This window comes from Punica granatum, chromosome 7 (genome assembly GCF_007655135.1).
Source record: "Punica granatum isolate Tunisia-2019 chromosome 7, ASM765513v2, whole genome shotgun sequence".
Lineage (NCBI taxonomy): Eukaryota > Viridiplantae > Streptophyta > Magnoliopsida > Myrtales > Lythraceae > Punica > Punica granatum.
Genome location: NC_045133.1, coordinates 2,529,766 through 2,545,707, shown reverse-complemented (window position 1 = coordinate 2,545,707; position 15,942 = coordinate 2,529,766). Strand labels below are relative to the sequence as shown.

At 41.5% G+C, this 15,942-nt stretch overlaps 3 protein-coding genes across 10 annotated transcripts; 2 read left to right on the top strand and 1 right to left on the bottom strand.

Annotated features, from left to right (window-relative positions):
- Positions 1 to 28: 28 nt before the first annotated feature.
- On the bottom strand, positions 29 to 4,353 carry LOC116213993 (inorganic pyrophosphatase TTM1). Of its 4 annotated transcripts, none has more exons than XM_031549188.1 (12): positions 4,187 to 4,353; positions 3,051 to 3,424; positions 2,725 to 2,839; positions 2,444 to 2,639; positions 2,164 to 2,277; positions 1,911 to 2,084; positions 1,614 to 1,808; positions 1,356 to 1,478; positions 1,156 to 1,268; positions 910 to 1,033; positions 536 to 808; positions 29 to 455 (listed from the first exon to the last, which is right to left on the bottom strand). In XM_031549188.1, exons 2-12 carry the CDS (start codon positions 3,391 to 3,393, stop codon positions 237 to 239), a joined length of 1,989 nt encoding a protein of 662 aa, XP_031405048.1. In that variant the 5' UTR covers positions 3,394 to 3,424; positions 4,187 to 4,353; the 3' UTR covers positions 29 to 236. The 4 variants fall into 4 exon arrangements, with proteins under 4 accessions (XP_031405048.1, XP_031405047.1, XP_031405049.1 ...); XM_031549187.1 differs by having other exon boundaries at positions 3,051 to 3,421; XM_031549189.1 differs by lacking the exon at positions 4,187 to 4,353 and adding an exon at positions 4,037 to 4,180 and having other exon boundaries at positions 3,051 to 3,421.
- A 2,211-nt stretch (positions 4,354 to 6,564) lies between these two features.
- Positions 6,565 to 10,554, top strand: LOC116215143 (agmatine deiminase). 2 transcript variants are annotated; one of them, XM_031550739.1, is made up of 10 exons: positions 6,565 to 7,256; positions 7,608 to 7,721; positions 7,846 to 7,935; positions 8,033 to 8,096; positions 8,481 to 8,536; positions 8,659 to 8,737; positions 8,990 to 9,124; positions 9,563 to 9,795; positions 9,880 to 10,035; positions 10,156 to 10,554. In XM_031550739.1, exons 1-10 carry the CDS (start codon positions 7,170 to 7,172, stop codon positions 10,255 to 10,257), a joined length of 1,116 nt encoding a protein of 371 aa, XP_031406599.1. In that variant the 5' UTR covers positions 6,565 to 7,169; the 3' UTR covers positions 10,258 to 10,554. The 2 variants fall into 2 exon arrangements, with proteins under 2 accessions (XP_031406599.1, XP_031406600.1); XM_031550740.1 differs by lacking the exon at positions 6,565 to 7,256 and having other exon boundaries at positions 7,823 to 7,935.
- Positions 10,555 to 12,401: 1,847 nt separating this feature from the next.
- On the top strand, positions 12,402 to 15,585 carry LOC116215309 (serine/threonine-protein kinase 16). Of its 4 annotated transcripts, none has more exons than XM_031550963.1 (6): positions 12,406 to 12,824; positions 13,517 to 13,659; positions 13,909 to 14,052; positions 14,324 to 14,509; positions 14,650 to 14,774; positions 15,066 to 15,585. In XM_031550963.1, the coding sequence occupies exons 1-6, from the start codon at positions 12,599 to 12,601 to the stop codon at positions 15,289 to 15,291; spliced, it is 1,050 nt and encodes a 349-aa protein (XP_031406823.1). In that variant the 5' UTR covers positions 12,406 to 12,598; the 3' UTR covers positions 15,292 to 15,585. The 4 variants fall into 4 exon arrangements, with proteins under 4 accessions (XP_031406825.1, XP_031406823.1, XP_031406826.1 ...); XM_031550964.1 differs by having other exon boundaries at positions 12,410 to 12,815; XM_031550965.1 differs by lacking the exon at positions 13,909 to 14,052 and having other exon boundaries at positions 12,402 to 12,824.
- Positions 15,586 to 15,942: the final 357 nt, after the last annotated feature.

Here is a 15,942-nt window from a genome sequence, read left to right as displayed (position 1 = left end):
GGCAGGTCAACATACGGCGAAGAATGAGTAATTTGAACAAAACACTTCACCATGTCATTTCCATGTGCATGATAGAACTAATTTCTGGCATAGTCAAATTTGCCAAGCGTACTCCACCTGATTGTAAAATTCTAACATCGAAACCTTATACACTGTGAACTCTGTTATATCTACAGGTAGATGAGTCGTGTAGCCTACTTCATAATCCTGTTGTAACAAGCGAAACAGCAGTAAGATCACTTTGGAGTTGTCAGGTTCTTGAGTAAGAGAAAACCGAGCCCACCAACTGCCAAAGTGAAAATTAGAGGGACAGTATAGGAGTCGGAATCAGCCCTGGCAGGTGTCCTGTCTGTGCGCGCCTGGCGTGCCCTGTCGCCCCTGTTCTCGTGCAGAAGATTGCTGAGATTGTCTAGTTGGTGTATGATTTGTCTTTGGGTTCGTGCAATGTACAATATCTGTCAATTGAGAGAGAACCCTGTTTAGAGAAACAGAGACAGATTGAGGGGAAAAAAAGTATAAAAGGGCTGCAGCATACCTCTTCCATCAGAGGAGAGTCCTTAGCTAACTGAGACGTGGAAGAAGAGTGCGGCATCAGGGTTCCTGTCAACTGACCATTCCCCAAGCCCGTGACGAAGAGGGTAGTAGGTGTTGATCCGTTGCAGGCTTCAGCCTGCAGAGCCAAGTTCTGCTGGGAGGCTGAGACGCTCCTCGTGTTGAACTTGGCGTTAAGCTCTTCCATGTGCGCTGTGAACTCGTCCATCCTCTCATTCAAAGTGGAGATTTGGTCTGAGAGTTGAGTGACGACTCCCTAATGTCAAAATCATAAGACAATGGAAAGTTTAACCAATTATAGCACTAAAGGGGATTTCAGACGCAGAGAACAGACTACTACTGAAGATATTTAATCACCTGATTTGTAATCCCCGCAGGAGATTCTGGGGCTCTTGCATCAAACCTTCTACTGTTGACTGCAAGTTTGGTCAACTTGGAAATGTGTTTGTCCCTTTGGCTGGAATACGGCTGTGAATTACTCCTGAAAACGGTTAAACAGATAAATTGTCACTCGTTGAAAAATTGAGGATGACCAGACCCGAACAGAATCATCTGCTTCTAATAGTTTGGTCAATCCCACAGTCGGTAAACCAAAAGAATCACCTGTTCAGATATTTGAGCCTTCTATCAGCAGAAGCTCGGGAAAGAGCCTCCTTGGGGCTTGAAGCAACATCGTCATCGATGCTGAGCTTTGTCTTCAAATCATCTGGCAATGCCTGCACAGTCTCTTTCTCTATCAGGACTCGTGTACAGCAGGTTTTAAAAAAAAAAAAAAAAACAGATTCGAATTTGAAGATACGTACCATGACATCATTTATAAGCTTTTCCAACTGAATTTGCTCTATGTACGTTCGAGGAACATAAGAACCGTCCAGACCCAGTTGATCTGCTATGCATTTGATATACATGCGTTCTCGTCCTTGAACCTTGATACCAAGAAAGGGATATTTCATTAATTTCCTCATTACATGCTACTGTAGGGCTATACCACAAAAAGCCTTAACTTCTTTGGTAGCAGAATGATTTTCTGCCTAAATCAAACATTACAATGCAGCAAGTACCTGAACGTACTGGCGGTTAATTTGTTCCAACCAATCAGTTTTTATGCAGACCCTGTCACTGGAGAATATGTGGCTCCTCCTTTTAAGGATGGTTGCAATTGTGTACCCCAGAGCCATCAGCCCTCCAAGGAGACGCACACTAACTTCAAAAGTTATTCTCGGTGATATTATGAAGGGACTATCCATCACCCACTCCTGAAAGAGACGGCAAGTCAAAGCACTGCCAAGAAGATTGGAATGCTGGTAGATGGTGGACAACGACAAATTATTTCAACGGTTTCCATACAGTGATCTCACCTCGAACATGAGATTGTATTTACCATCACGGTTCCTCATCCTGAGATACGACTGGCAGGCTTCGGGATCTTCACCAGGTGGAAGAAGGTAGATATCATAAGTTTCCTCCCAAATTTCAGTGTATGAGTCAGGAAGAACAGCTTTGATCTGATCATCTGTTACTTCCTTTGACGACTGCCAATGAAGAAAGAGCTGATGAGACAGCTCATAAGGCAACCGCGATTTTCTTAAGCAGGAAAAGCGGAAGATAAACCTTTAGGATGTAAGTCGGGTTCTGAAATCCAGTGAAAGGATTGAACTTGTTGGTAATTTTGATATGTGCTGTCTGGAGGTCTGGTTCGATGAAAGCCTTGTACATTGGGTACACCTGAAATAATTTTTGGCAAAAAACGCTTGAGATGTCTTAGAAGAGACATCTAAATCAACCAATTGAACAAATGTGCGCCCCATAGTGGTGGTAGGAAAGGCTAAGAAAGTCTAATTACTAATTCAAGAAAACTGGAAAGTATCAAAAAATGGGATAAGGGCAAAACTGTTTCAGATATTTGCTGAATTATTTCTTCAGGCTCTTGTCCAGCACGCTGAATATCCCGTAAAACTCTCTTGACGAGATCAAAGTGAACTCCACCAGTAACTGAAACACGAAGATCCAGCATACCACGCAGTTTCTCGCTCAAGGCATAGATTCCTTCTATGATCACAATGCGAGAACTAGGAACTTCCACCGTCCTGGTTTATGGACACAGCAAGGAATTAAGATAGGCCATGGCAATATTTCAGAAAGTAAGATAATTACAGATCAGCAGCTACAAACCTGTAACCTGTGCGAGAGCTAGTCTTGAAATCGTATAACGGAACCTGAACAGCCTTCCCCTCTCTTAGTCCACGAAGGTTCTCGAGTAATGTGTCATAGTCTGTCAAGCGTGGATCTGCGTCATGCATCACAGCAGTTAGACTACTATCATGAAAACTTCTCATTCTAAGAATTTCATAGAGAAACAAAGAAATTAATGAACATCAGGCAGATAATGAGATAAACATATTTAACTGCCATATATTAGAAACTCTCTTCAAAAAGTTTTCTGGAATGCTTATTGCAAGTTATGCAGAGACAAATGAGGGCTAGAAATAAAAATATACCATCAAAATTGCCATCAATTATTCGGCTCGCATCATTGTAGTTGTCCATTGTTATGACAGCAATGCTGGGCATAAAATGGAGAATCTTCTCAGATAACACAGTCTTCCCTGCACCAGAAGGGCCTGCTACTCCAACAAATATTATCCCATCATTCTTCTGGGCCAACAACTGGCAGGCCCGAATCACAGCGTAAAACCCCTTCTCGAATGAAAGAGAATCTGGAATCGGGACAATCTCATAACGATCAGAATCCTTCTTTTTGACGAGCTGGACCTGATCTCTCAATAGACCAGAACGTCTCCGTGGCGAATCAATACTAGGTGAATCTTGAGCTCGAGCCATGAGGCACAGTAGTTCGGAAGCTCCAAGCCTGCTAAGTATTCACCACAGGCTAAAAATTAGCAATAAATGAACAGCTCTCAGTGAAAGGAGGAGGTTCTCCATAATACAAAACTCGAAATCAGACGAGAATCGGTTCCAAAATAGAACGAAATTCATTCTACATGAAAACGATCAAGGATTGACGAAATAAATATGTCCAACATAATCTTTTAACACGGTTCAAGTTCTTATCAATCACGACATGTCCACAATTAGGCAAGTCTTTCAGCTAACATATCATATCATCAAACAATGGGAAAGTAAGCATTCACGGCTTCGACCATTACATACAAGATTCAAGTACCAATCCCGGGTAAGCTCTCGTAAGTAGCGCAGGACCTCAGGTCAAGAATTTTCGGCCCTGCACGGGATTTTCCTTCTCAACGAAATGAAAACGCAGAGCTATACGAAAATCATCTCACAAGTCATTGTTCCACACAGTCCATTCCAAGCATGCTTCATCTCCCATCATATGAAATGTACACGCATTGATCATCACCGCAAGAACATTGAAAAGCCAAGAGCAAGGGATCCAATCAAAGTACGGACCAAACAACCGAATTATCATCACAGAAGCAAGATAAAACCAAGAAATAGTAGCAACCCTGAAATCAAATTAGCGAAACACGTGAAGGGCACCGATCATGATTCGACCGGCGCGGTTCTTGGTCGAATTTCAGAAGGGACTCAGAAGGCAAATGGACGCAGAAAGAGAGGGAGCTATAGCAGGTGTTTGGAGTTCTTGGGTTCTTACTGAGGCGAAGAAGAGCTCGAGAAATCAATGGGGGAAGGTCTCTGAAGGTCCTTCAATGGAGGGACATCTGGGAGGGGGAGGAGGGATGTTGGAAAGAGCGAGAGAGGGAGGGGTGGAGAGAGGACACTTGTCGAGAGGCTTCTGGTTGAGAACTGATTCGGCAGTGAGTCACGAAGAGGAAGACAACTGTTGACAAAATTCAACGAGAAAAAAAAAAATTATTAAGCCCGGTCAAATGATAAAAAGATATATGAAATGAGTGTGGGAAAATTATTAAGCACGGTCTGTTTCGTCAAAAATCTATCGAGAGGCCTAATTCATCCGAATTGTATCCTCCGATTCTCGCATCGTGGCCCAAAATTTTTCCTCGTGTGAGAGGCTCGGAGGATGTAGACTCGATGAGCAACTTGGTCTTCAGGGATATTGTGCTCGTGTAATGCACGGGCAGCCCAACTAGATCGAATCTAGATGAACATCCGAGAACAGTGTACTAGTTTAATCCAGACCATTCGGTCAAAAACTCGAGATGTGGGTTGGAGATGGGCTCATACGGTCTTATGATGGGTTGGACGCTAGCTCTGGTGCAGTCCGACTTTGAAAGAGGGTGGATCTAATTCCGATCCACAATAGGGCCATAAGCACAAACATAGGCCCAATAAATATAGAACCTGCAGCATCAATTGAGCTGCCCTCTGGCCTTAAAGTCGACCATTTATATAGGCTCGAGTTCATCGTGTGGATTTTGAATACTGATCAACCTGAGGTGAAGATCCATCTGAAGAGGGAAAACCAAGTCCTAGAGTACAGCCTCGATGTAGATTTCAAAATTTATACCGATAGGCGTGCCATAAACTCATCTAAGCAGCGACAGTATGTGGTTTCGTCATACCTTTTGGTAGCTAGATATATTCGAATCAAGTCGGTTTCAATCGGGATCTAAAAGCTTAGAGAAAAAGGTTGAGGATGAGCACCTTTTTCCCATTCCCCTGCATCAATGTACCTTCAAGCATAACGGGCATCGAGTCCGAGCGAGGTGTAATTGTCGGCTTAACATACTATCGACCCGATCCTCGAACCTCCGAGGACATGGGGTCTCTGTACCCGAGAATGTTTTGGTGAAGCAAGCTCCCTTAAGAAACCGACTACGGCAAGGCTTCTTAGATCAGGCGGACATGCTCGGTGCTCGGGTTTGTCTTCTTAAAATGCTATCATCTCCAAAAACCAAATCTTCGACTTAAGATTCCAGTCCTGACCAAACCATCACGGATTAATCATATATCAACATCATCACCATGTTTGGAATCTCCTATGTGAGAGAATTCAATTTTAAATATTTGGGTAAAATTATGTTGTTTGAATTTAAAAAAAATACAAAATTTTTGGTGAATTTGAAATCGGGATTTGATTAGAATTCAAATCAATTGGTTAAGTTTAGATTTAAAATTTCTTTGTGACTAGATTACCCATGCATTCTAAAGGTTGATGGTCCAGAAAACATAAATTTTGACTTTTTTTTTTTCAATTTTGGCACAAATTTTATTTTTTATTAAAAAAATATAAACTTTAATTTTCTTATCACGTTAGACATCTGTGCCATTTTTTCATCCATTTTACTGAGTTGGAAAAAAATGGTGTTTGCGTGGTAAATAGTGTCATGTCACTTCAAAAAAAAAAGTGAGAGAGAAAGGTATTGGTGGGTCACCTCCTCCCAATAAGAGTAGTCGATGATCCCAAAAGACACCGACGAGCCTAACTAGGGGAGTGGTGGACATGATCAAGGACCTTACCCATCGGAATCGGGAGAATCATCAAATTGGGGGTCTCTCAATTCCGGTGGGTGGGGTTTCTATTCCGACCACCACCCTTGAAGATTCTCTCTATTTCGATGGGACGGGCCTCAATTTCGGCCACCACTCCCTGATTGGGGTCGTTGATGCCCTCTCAGGTCACTGACGGCCCCAATCGGGGTTGTGGTGGCTGGCTGGGGCTTTCATCTTTTTTCCAATCAAATCATTTCACTCTCTTTTTTATTTTTCTTTAAAATTTTTATTATTTTCACTCAAATAGCGTGACACAATTGCCCTGTTTTCCGTCACGTCGTCATCATTTTCCGTCACATCAGCAAAATGGATAAAAAATGACACACATATCTAACTTGATAAAAAAATCAAAGTTGGTGTCTTTTTTTTACAAACAATTAAAGTTCATACCAATATTAAAAAGGAGCCAAACTGTTAATGCTTTTTTGGGTCATTGACTCATTCTAAAATACATTCCAGACACATGATTTTAAAAAGGTCCAAATCTTTATCATCTTCACAAATTTGCCCCAAACACCCTCTCCCATTTTCTCTCTCTCCTCCTCTCCGCCCTCCCCGGTGACAATATCCCCCTCCCTGTAGCCACCATGCCTTCCGACGACGTCCTTCGTCGCAGCCATCGTTCTCTCAATTCAATCGTTGCTGTCCATCACCCGAACTCCAGTCTCGTCGGGTTTGGCTTCCTCCTCCTTTCTCTCTCTACTCTGCAAAAGGAGCCGAGCCGAGATCGAAGGGAGCTCGATCTCGTCGTCGGAAGCTTCTTGCAGGTCGTGGCTTCATTGCGGAGTCGAGGATGGTGAACGTCTTTGGTTCGACGGTGAAGACGGAGCAGAAGTGGTCGGAGTAGCAGTGAGGAGAGAAAGTGCGGAGCGGATGGGGGCAAAAATCAAAAGATCAGAAAATATTGGTTTCTTTCTAAATTATGGGTGGAATACTTTTTCGCTGGAAGCTCTATCCACTGCATTTTCTTTGGGTGGAAACGACAGGCTCTCTACCACTGTCTCTCCCAAGTCTTTGCTCCTTTCTTGGTGGACTCCAACGAAGTCCGATACGTCTCGCCTCTCTTTCTGGGTCTTCTTCTCGTGTTCATTTTCAGCTTCACTCCACCATTGATAAACCCAGAAGAGCTTTCGGACGAAAAGGGGAGACAGAGAACGAGAGAGATGGATATTGAGGGGACGCCGGTGGCTAATGGATACTTCATGCCGGCGGAGTGGGAGCCTCATTCACAGACATGGATGGGCTGGCCTGTAAGCATCGTTCATACTCATGCTGGTTATCTTTCTTGTCATAATTGATTGGTAGAATCTTAATTTCTTGTATTTTTGGTATGCGCCAGTAGCCCTAATCCATAGAGAAAATAAAGGGGGAAAAATCGAATTTTGATCTTAATGGGGAGGTTACTGAATTGACTCATTCCTGAAGCATTAAACTTTCTAATTCCTTTGTCCATGGCTGCTTCTTTACTGGCGGTGATCAGTCCGGTTACTAGTCTGGTTCATATTGAGTTTGAGTGGTTTGATTTCATTGTGCTCGAATTTGGCACTTCTGTCATGCTGAGCGTTATCGTGATTCACGGCCTCGTGTTTCTCCTTTCCCAGGAAAGGCCGGATAATTGGCGGGACTATGCTGTACATGCTCAGCGCGCCTTTGCAAAGGTAGCTGCTGCAATTTCGATGTTCGAGCCAGTCACAGTCTGTGCAAGTGCTTCACAGGTTAGTAGATAGCACTGGTGATTTCAACCGGCGGAGTCCGGTTTGACAATATTAGCGGACAATGATATGGGTTCTATTTCGTATATCGCTCTTGAGTTCAGCGTACTTTTGTTTGCGCCTTCAGTGGGAAAACGCACGCAAACTGTTGCCGGAGAATGTCAGAGTCATTGAGATGAGTATGAACGACTCGTGGTTCCGTGACACTGGGCCCACTGTGAGAGTTCCTCCTTCAGACGTTTACTCATGTCATGGTTCGCAATTGTTGATCTGCTTGGCTTTCTAAATGTGGGCTCTTCTTTTCTTGCTTGTAGTTTGTTGTAAGTCATTGCAGACAAAAGCTTGCGGGAATTGATTGGAACTTTAATAGTTATGGAGGTAATGATGCGCATACACGTGTTGATTTTGCATAGTTACCCGACATATGCCTAAAATTCCAGTGCCTGACCTCTATGAGTGATCGCATTATCTCTATCTTACTGGTATAAAACCCCAGCTTGATTTACAGATAATGTAAGACTGATGAATGAGTTGAGTTCTGAATGTGAATTTGACATGCGAGGCGGGCCCTGCATGAAGATAACTTAAAAGATCCATTGAGAGAACCATGGAGCCAGCATATCTGATTGAATTTAAAATAGTCCATAGTCTCGAAAAATCCTTTGCCTCAGGATATAAATTAATTGATGCAAAGAAAGTCCATGCCGGTTCATCCTCTTTGCCTCCCGAATGATATTAACTTGTTACACTTGGGATTTACAGGTCTTGAAGGGGGCTGTTACCAAGATTGGAGCCTCGACCTCCTCCTCGCAAGGAAAGTATGTTTTGGCGCAAGCTGTACTCAACTTGTTTAGAATGTGGTTGCATCTTTTCAATATAATCTAGTGTATATACCTAATTATATGTATGAAATTGATTATTCCTCATCATCTGCTCTTAGATTCTTCAAGTTGAGAAGCTTCCAAGGTTTCCTCAAAATTTAATTCTTGAAGGAGGGAGCATCCACGTAGACGGAGAAGGTAAAAGTTCACAAAGTTTGCTAGTCTCTTCCCCTCCCCCCTTGCCATGCATAGAATCTTCTGTCTGCTGATTGATCAATTTCCTGCTGTCCTGTTTCTGTGTACTTGAGTTTATTTCCAGTGAGTATGATGCATGTCTATTGACAAATATGTCTGCTATTATGAGAGTGTAAGCATGCTTCAGTAGAAGAGATAATTGAGTACATCAACCGTGGTCCTATGTCGTTCTCATTGTCTAAGTTTTTCTTTCAGGGACATGTCTTACCACCGAGGAATGCCTCTTGAACAAAAATAGAAACCCTGATTTGACAAGAGAACAAATCGAGGACGAACTTTGTTCTTATCTTGGTGTCAGAAAGATAATTTGGTTGCCTCGAGGATCATATGGTAAGCCATTCCGTGTTTATAAATTTGACGTTTGGGGTACTTTTTTTTTGGGGGGGGGCTGTAGAATGAACATAACCCTTCTGCATCCATATACAGCTCGACAAAGCTGATAAAAGCCATGCTTAACGTAAAATGATTATGCTCGAGTTTGGATTTGTCTTCTGTATGCTCAAGTTTGAAGACCAGTTCATGTTTTCTATATGCTCAAGTTTTCAGCCAGTCCTTGTTTTCTGTGCATGGTTAAGTCTAATTTACATGCAAGCCGGATTACTAGTAACATGTTGTATGCATATTGTTAGCTATTAAAATTTTACGAACATTCTCAGTTGTCCAGAGCACTTCCTTTCTAGGTCATTTCTATTTTATCCTAGGTTTCAAGGACTTTCTCTAGTTCTGTTATCTATGTGGTGATGTGTTTTAGGTTTGGGTTTTGGGCAGGCGATGAAGACACCAATGGTCACATTGACAACATGTGTTGCTTTGTGAAGCCCGGTGTGGTTTTACTGGCATGGACTGATGATAAATTGGACCCTCAATATGAAAGATCCATGGAAGCCTATAACATTCTTTCAGATACAACTGATGCCAATGGTCGAAAATTTGAAATCATTAAGCTTCATGTACCGGGCCCACTTTACATGACCAATGAAGAGGCTGCTGGACTAGTGGAGGTAATCACTGAAATCTCCAACTTGGTATGTTGATCAAAAAGTGCATAGTGAAATTGTCAATGTTATGATATGAATCATATATAGGGCGATTCTGTGCCAAGAGTTGCGGGCACTAGACTGGCAGCGTCTTACATCAACTTCTACATTGCAAATGGAGCAATTATAGTCCCGCAATTCGGGGATAAAAAATGGGACGACGAAGCTGCCCGCGTCCTGTCCGGTGCATTTTCTGATCATCAAGTACGTGATGCTCCTAAGCTCCTCCACTTCTTTAAATTCTATCAATGTTCTAGTAAATAAAGCATTCGGGATGCCTGTCAGTCAAACTGAAGTAAAATTGCAATTTTTTGCTTTCATCAGGTGGTGAGAATCGAGGGTGCGAGGGAGATTTTATTAGGAGGTGGAAACATTCACTGCATCACACAGCAACAACCGGCCATCCCGAGAAGTAAAAGCGCATGATGTGATCGAATGCTGATTTTATCTAGTTACCTGAGAGTAAGCCTATCATGAGGCGAAATCTCTCCTTTTCTATCGAACTTGTCTCTGAGGATTTGCTGTTCTCGTACAAAAGAAGGGTTGCTTCTCGATTTGTTGAGGAATTGTTGCTATGTTACGTTAAATATAACTTCTAAGCTTTATGACCGCAGTACATTGTTGCGGATTTATTTACTTGTCAACATGATGTCGTGGGACGCATGAACCCTTATTATTAGGGCCAATTACATTATGTATCCTAACGTTTACGCTTTTTCTCAATTTTATTTCATATTTCATAAATCACGCGGCACATTTCAACCTCTAGGTTCGGGTTTCAAATCTACCAGCTGTTAAAATCTATCCATTTTCAATGGAAAATCTGATGTGGCGTTGACGTAGACATGTTGTGGGCCTCTTTTATGTTGGTTGAGTTGAATTTATCGGGTCAATTTCGAGCTGACCGTTCTCATCGCTTGGTTCACCATTTTGCTAATTCTTGGATACTACGGAAACCTCATATATAAGATTACATGCTAGAAGCGAGTTTCGAGTAAAAAAAAAATGAAAAAAATGAGCTAAAAAAAAGTACTGTTAAAATTGGTTTTCATTATGTAAGTTTGAAATTTTGAGAGTTGCATCTCTCAAATCGTACAATGAAATTACGAGTTATCAATTGTTGTAGCTTCCTTGTGACATGTGAAAACTGACCATGTGAATTTTTATGATTGAGATGTAAATGTAATTTTTTATAATAACTTAAATAGACCAGGATCTTGAACAAATAATTCTTCCGAGAGAATAATACTTGATGCTGAAGAAGAGGCCATCTCGAGTTCACCGGATAAACCTTTCTCCGGACGAATAACTCTCCCTTTAACACCCTCTCGTGTTACGCATACTTTTGATGGTATATTTCGGCGTGTATCCTGAATGAGTAGGGAGAGGACCAATTCATATCTATCGATCTTTAATCCCGTACGTCCATCAAGTAACCGAATGAACATATGAGATTTAATTTGCTATTAGGATAATTACGTAAATATCTTAAATTAGATAATTGCATATTTTGTAATTATACGCACAATATTTATCATATTATGCCACATAATCTAGAATTTTCTAACACGAGAATGACTCTAATGGAATTCGCCATTAGAGAGAAAACTCGAGAGCTCATTAATGGAGAATTCCATCAGAATCATTTGTAGCCCAAAAAAATTTACCTAATCAGATTCCTCATGTTGTAAGGAAATTGTAGCAATCGACAGCTCGTAATTTCATTTTATAGTTTGAGAGATATAGCTCTTCGAATTTTTAAACTTACATGACGAAAACCAAATTTCAACAACATTTCTATAGCTCATTTCTTTTTTTTTTTTTGACTCAAAACTTACTTCTAACCTATAGTCCTATGTATGAGATTTCCATAATGTCCAATAATTCGTAAATTGTCTGCCGAAGCGATGAGAAATGTAAGTTCGAATTTTTTTCTATGAACTCTTCATTAATAGCGAATTCCATTAGGGTTGTTCTCGATCATAAAACTTCATGGTCAAATTTCTCATGTCACAAAGAAGCTGCATCAATTGACGGCTTATAATTTTGCTATACGGTTTGAGAGATATAACTTTTCGAAATTTCAAACTTGCATAACGAAAATCAATTTTAACGGCATATATTTGTCTCTTTTTTTTTTTGACTCGAAACTCATTTATAACAAATAGTCCTATATACGAGGTTTCTGTAGCATCCAAGAACTCGCAAAGTGATGGCTCGAGCTATGAGAACGGTTAGTTCGAAATTGGCTCGATGAATTCTTCAACGCAACCTACATAGAAGGGGCTAACAACGTGTCCACATCAGCACCGTTATACACCACGCCAGATTTTTCGTCGGAAATAGATAGATTTTAATGGTGGGATAGATTTGAAATCCGAACTTAAAGGTTGAAGTGTGCAGCATGATTTATGAAGGATGGGGTAAATAAAAAAAGTGTAACCTTAAGGATACGAGATGTAATTTTTGCTTCGTCCACTCCGAATTTTGCTAGTCGCAGACCGGGGGAGTGAATCGCAGGCCGTGCGGTCGTTTCTGATTTGAGTGATCCAATATGCCCAAAACTTGCAAGCAAACTCCCATATATAAGCATCGGAATTCAGATCCCACAATTCATCCGCCATTGAAGCATCGGCTCGCAGAGTTTCAAGATCCCTTTTTGGGGTTGATGAGAAATTAGGAATCTTGAAACAGTTCCGCGCGCAGAGGTCTCGGAGAAAGGTCGGAGCTTTGTGGTTGCGGGTGGCGAGCTGAGCTGAGCTGAGAGATGGGCTGCTCGTTCTCGGGACTGAACGCGCTGTACGACGCCGTCAATGGCGGAGGGGACGTGTGGATCAACGAGAACAGGTTCAGGATCCTGAGGCAGCTCGGCGAAGGTGGGTTCGCTTACGTCTACCTGGTCAAGGAAGTGGTCGCCGACACCTCCTCCGTCTCCGGCGGTGGAGGGCTCGCCAAGAAAGTCAAGGACCAATCCCACCTCTCAGGTCACCCAGGAACAGATCCAATCTTCCATCACTTTTCTTGAGATTTTGTGATGTGGGCTGCTTTTCTTGTGTTGTGAATCCGATTGCTCGTCTGAGATGATGGAATGTGCGATCCCATGTTTGTCTAATTGTCAAGCTTCTCAATTTCTTGTTCACATTCAATAGAACTGAATTAGGATCTCAATACCCTGCCCTTGCATTATAATGTGCCATTACCGGATTGTTCGTCGATACAAAATCTGAGTTCATGTCTCCCACCGAAAAAAAATAATAATAAATAAAAATCTGAGTTCATGTCATCCCGTTTCTAGGTTTTCACCGAAATGAGATGGTCCTCCTTTTCAATTCCCCTCCAATGTATTGAATTTTGGGCTGTTCCATTATTGGTTTTATTGGCAGCTGAGATTCGGAACTCAATCAATAGGGTCCAATATAACTTCTCTCTGATTAGGCCTGTTGTTATTATTAAGTTCAGTTACTTTATTATTAGGCGATTTTGCAATGGAGAGGTTGCATCGTCTCGGTTGAGTATGTTCTCTTCTTGGTCCGGCTTCCCTGTTTGAGGATGTAGATTCCAGTGTCTTGGTTGTCTTCAGAAGGTGGCTTTTATTTTTCTATGATGCGGAACTCGATTAAGTATTATAGGGATCCTTAATTTGGACAGTAGTTATATTGATGACAACATGATCTCTATTACGCAGATGATGGCACTTATGCAGTCAAGAAAGTACTCATTCAGAATGCTGAGCAGTTGGAATTGGTGAGGGAGGAGATCCGCGTCTCATCCCTTTTTAATCACCCCAATCTGCTGCCACTCCTCGATCATGCTATCATTGCTATTAAGGTGATTTTCCCTCCATGGTTTTTCTTCAGCTCTTGAAGAGGAATGCCCTGTTCTTCCTTTTCCGTTAAATATGCCATCTTTATTTATTGGCATATATTCATATCCTTGTGCCAATAGAACTTTCTGAACATTCCCCATCATTTTGGTTTTATTCTACACATTATTCTCTTTAATCGGTTTCTTATCCTTGTCATATCTTTCAGATATCTGTGTTATTATAGTATCTTGATTCTTCATTTTACTGGCTAGGGTGGTCAAGAAGGAAATTGGAATCATGAAGCATACTTATTGTTTCCAGTTCATCTCGATGGCACCTTATTTGATAATGCAAAAGTCATGAAAGCAAAAAAGGAGTTTTATTCAACCTCTGATGTCCTCCAAATATTTCACCAGGTGGGGAATGACAGCTGATCTGTTCTCTCCTTCATAACACTTCCTTTTGCCTGAGAGCCACTGCAAGGATTTTTCTTTCTTTCACGATTGTGACAAATTGAGTGAATGTAAGAGGCTATTCTAAAACATTTTGAAAAAAAGTGCTCCTAAAGCAAAAATTTTAAGAACAGCTCCAGAAATCGACGTATTGTCTCTGGAGAAAAGGTTGCCCCTAATGTCCCCTTGCCTTTCAGTAACTAATGTGGTCTAACTCGGAGAGATGGTCCTTCAGCTATGTGCAGGGTTGAAGCATATGCATAGTTTGGAGCCGCCTTATGCTCACAATGATGTTAAGCCTGGGAACGTACTCATAACACAGAGGAAAGGGCAATCTCCCCTGGCAATATTAATGGACTTTGGGAGCGCCCGCCGTGCAAGGAGGGAAATTCGCTCTCGCTCGGAAGCTCTTCAGTTGCAGGTTCTTCATTCACTCTTTCTTTAATTATTAACTTTTGGTTGGTAATTGAGGGAGGGAAATCTCTCTTTGAATTTTTCTCTTCTATATTTGCAATCGCATATTTTTATGGCCCTCATGGCAGTTTTGATTGTCTTCATTAGGAGTGGGCAGCGGAGCATTGTTCAGCACCTTTCCGAGCTCCTGAACTGTGGGATTGCCCCAGCCATGCTGACATTGATGAGAGAACCGACATATGGTCATTGGGCTGCACTTTATATGCAATAATGTGAGAAAGCTCATCATCCTCTCTCTTTTGCTTTAGAGGTCATAGAGTCTGAATGAACAACTGCTTGCATGACTCTTATGGAAGTGATTGGGTTTAACTAATGAACCATCTGTCTCTGTATTCTCATGTCACGGTACTTTTTGTTCTACAATACTTCTTTCACGTGCAATGCAGGACTTATCCGACTAGATCTGAATTATGTTGAGGAAAATAAACAAGAAAAAGGGTGATTATAAATGAGGATGTGCTCTAGTATCATTTAGTTTATGCTGATCACTCGCATTCTTTTAGGTATGGGTTTTCTCCTTTTGAGTATGCACTAGGAGAGTCAGGTGGGAGCCTGCAACTGGCCATCATGAATGCCCAGATCAAATGGCCAGCAGGGCCCAATCCTCCATACCCAGAAGCACTGCATCAGTTTGTGACATGGATGCTCCAGCCTCAGCCTGCAATTCGTCCCTGTATAGAGGATGTTATCATTCACGTCGACAAGCTCATCTCAAAGTTCTCCAAATGACTTGTATATGTGAACTCATCAGAAGAAACAAATGCTTGAATTTTTTTCTTAATGCTTCTCCTTTCCTCTTTGAGACGAGAGGTTGCGATAGCAATAGAGCTTCCATATCAAATATTTCGGGAAGTTGCTCTTCTTTTTTTGTCAATGTCGCTCTACCCGTAGATCTTAGATATGGGTTTACTGCCGATGTACCTTTGTCTTGGCGTTGCGGTTGATCTTAGATATGAATATTTATACCGAATGTATTCATTGACTATTTATTATGTCCATTAATGGATTCCCTGTGGTTAAATATAAGTTAAATTGATTTCTATACTTGATCTACATCAGGATCTTTTTTGTATACATCTGATAACGGGGTAAGTTCGGTGAGGGTAGGTATTTGATTGAACGATGCAGTTATGCTTTATACGGCTTCAAACACTCAGTCCACGCTTACTACTGAAGATGAACCGAGTTGGGATATAACAGAATAACCATAATTCCAAGACAGTTTCTGTTCTGTAGCCAATAATATCCATTATTTTGGTCATACAGTTGAAGGAACAGTCTTTTAGGTCGGTGCTTAAGACCATGGAAGCAAAAATTGCAGTTTGTTTCTGTTTGCTGTAATCTTATCTCTGCAGTTCGATTTGAGTTTACAGTGCGGGC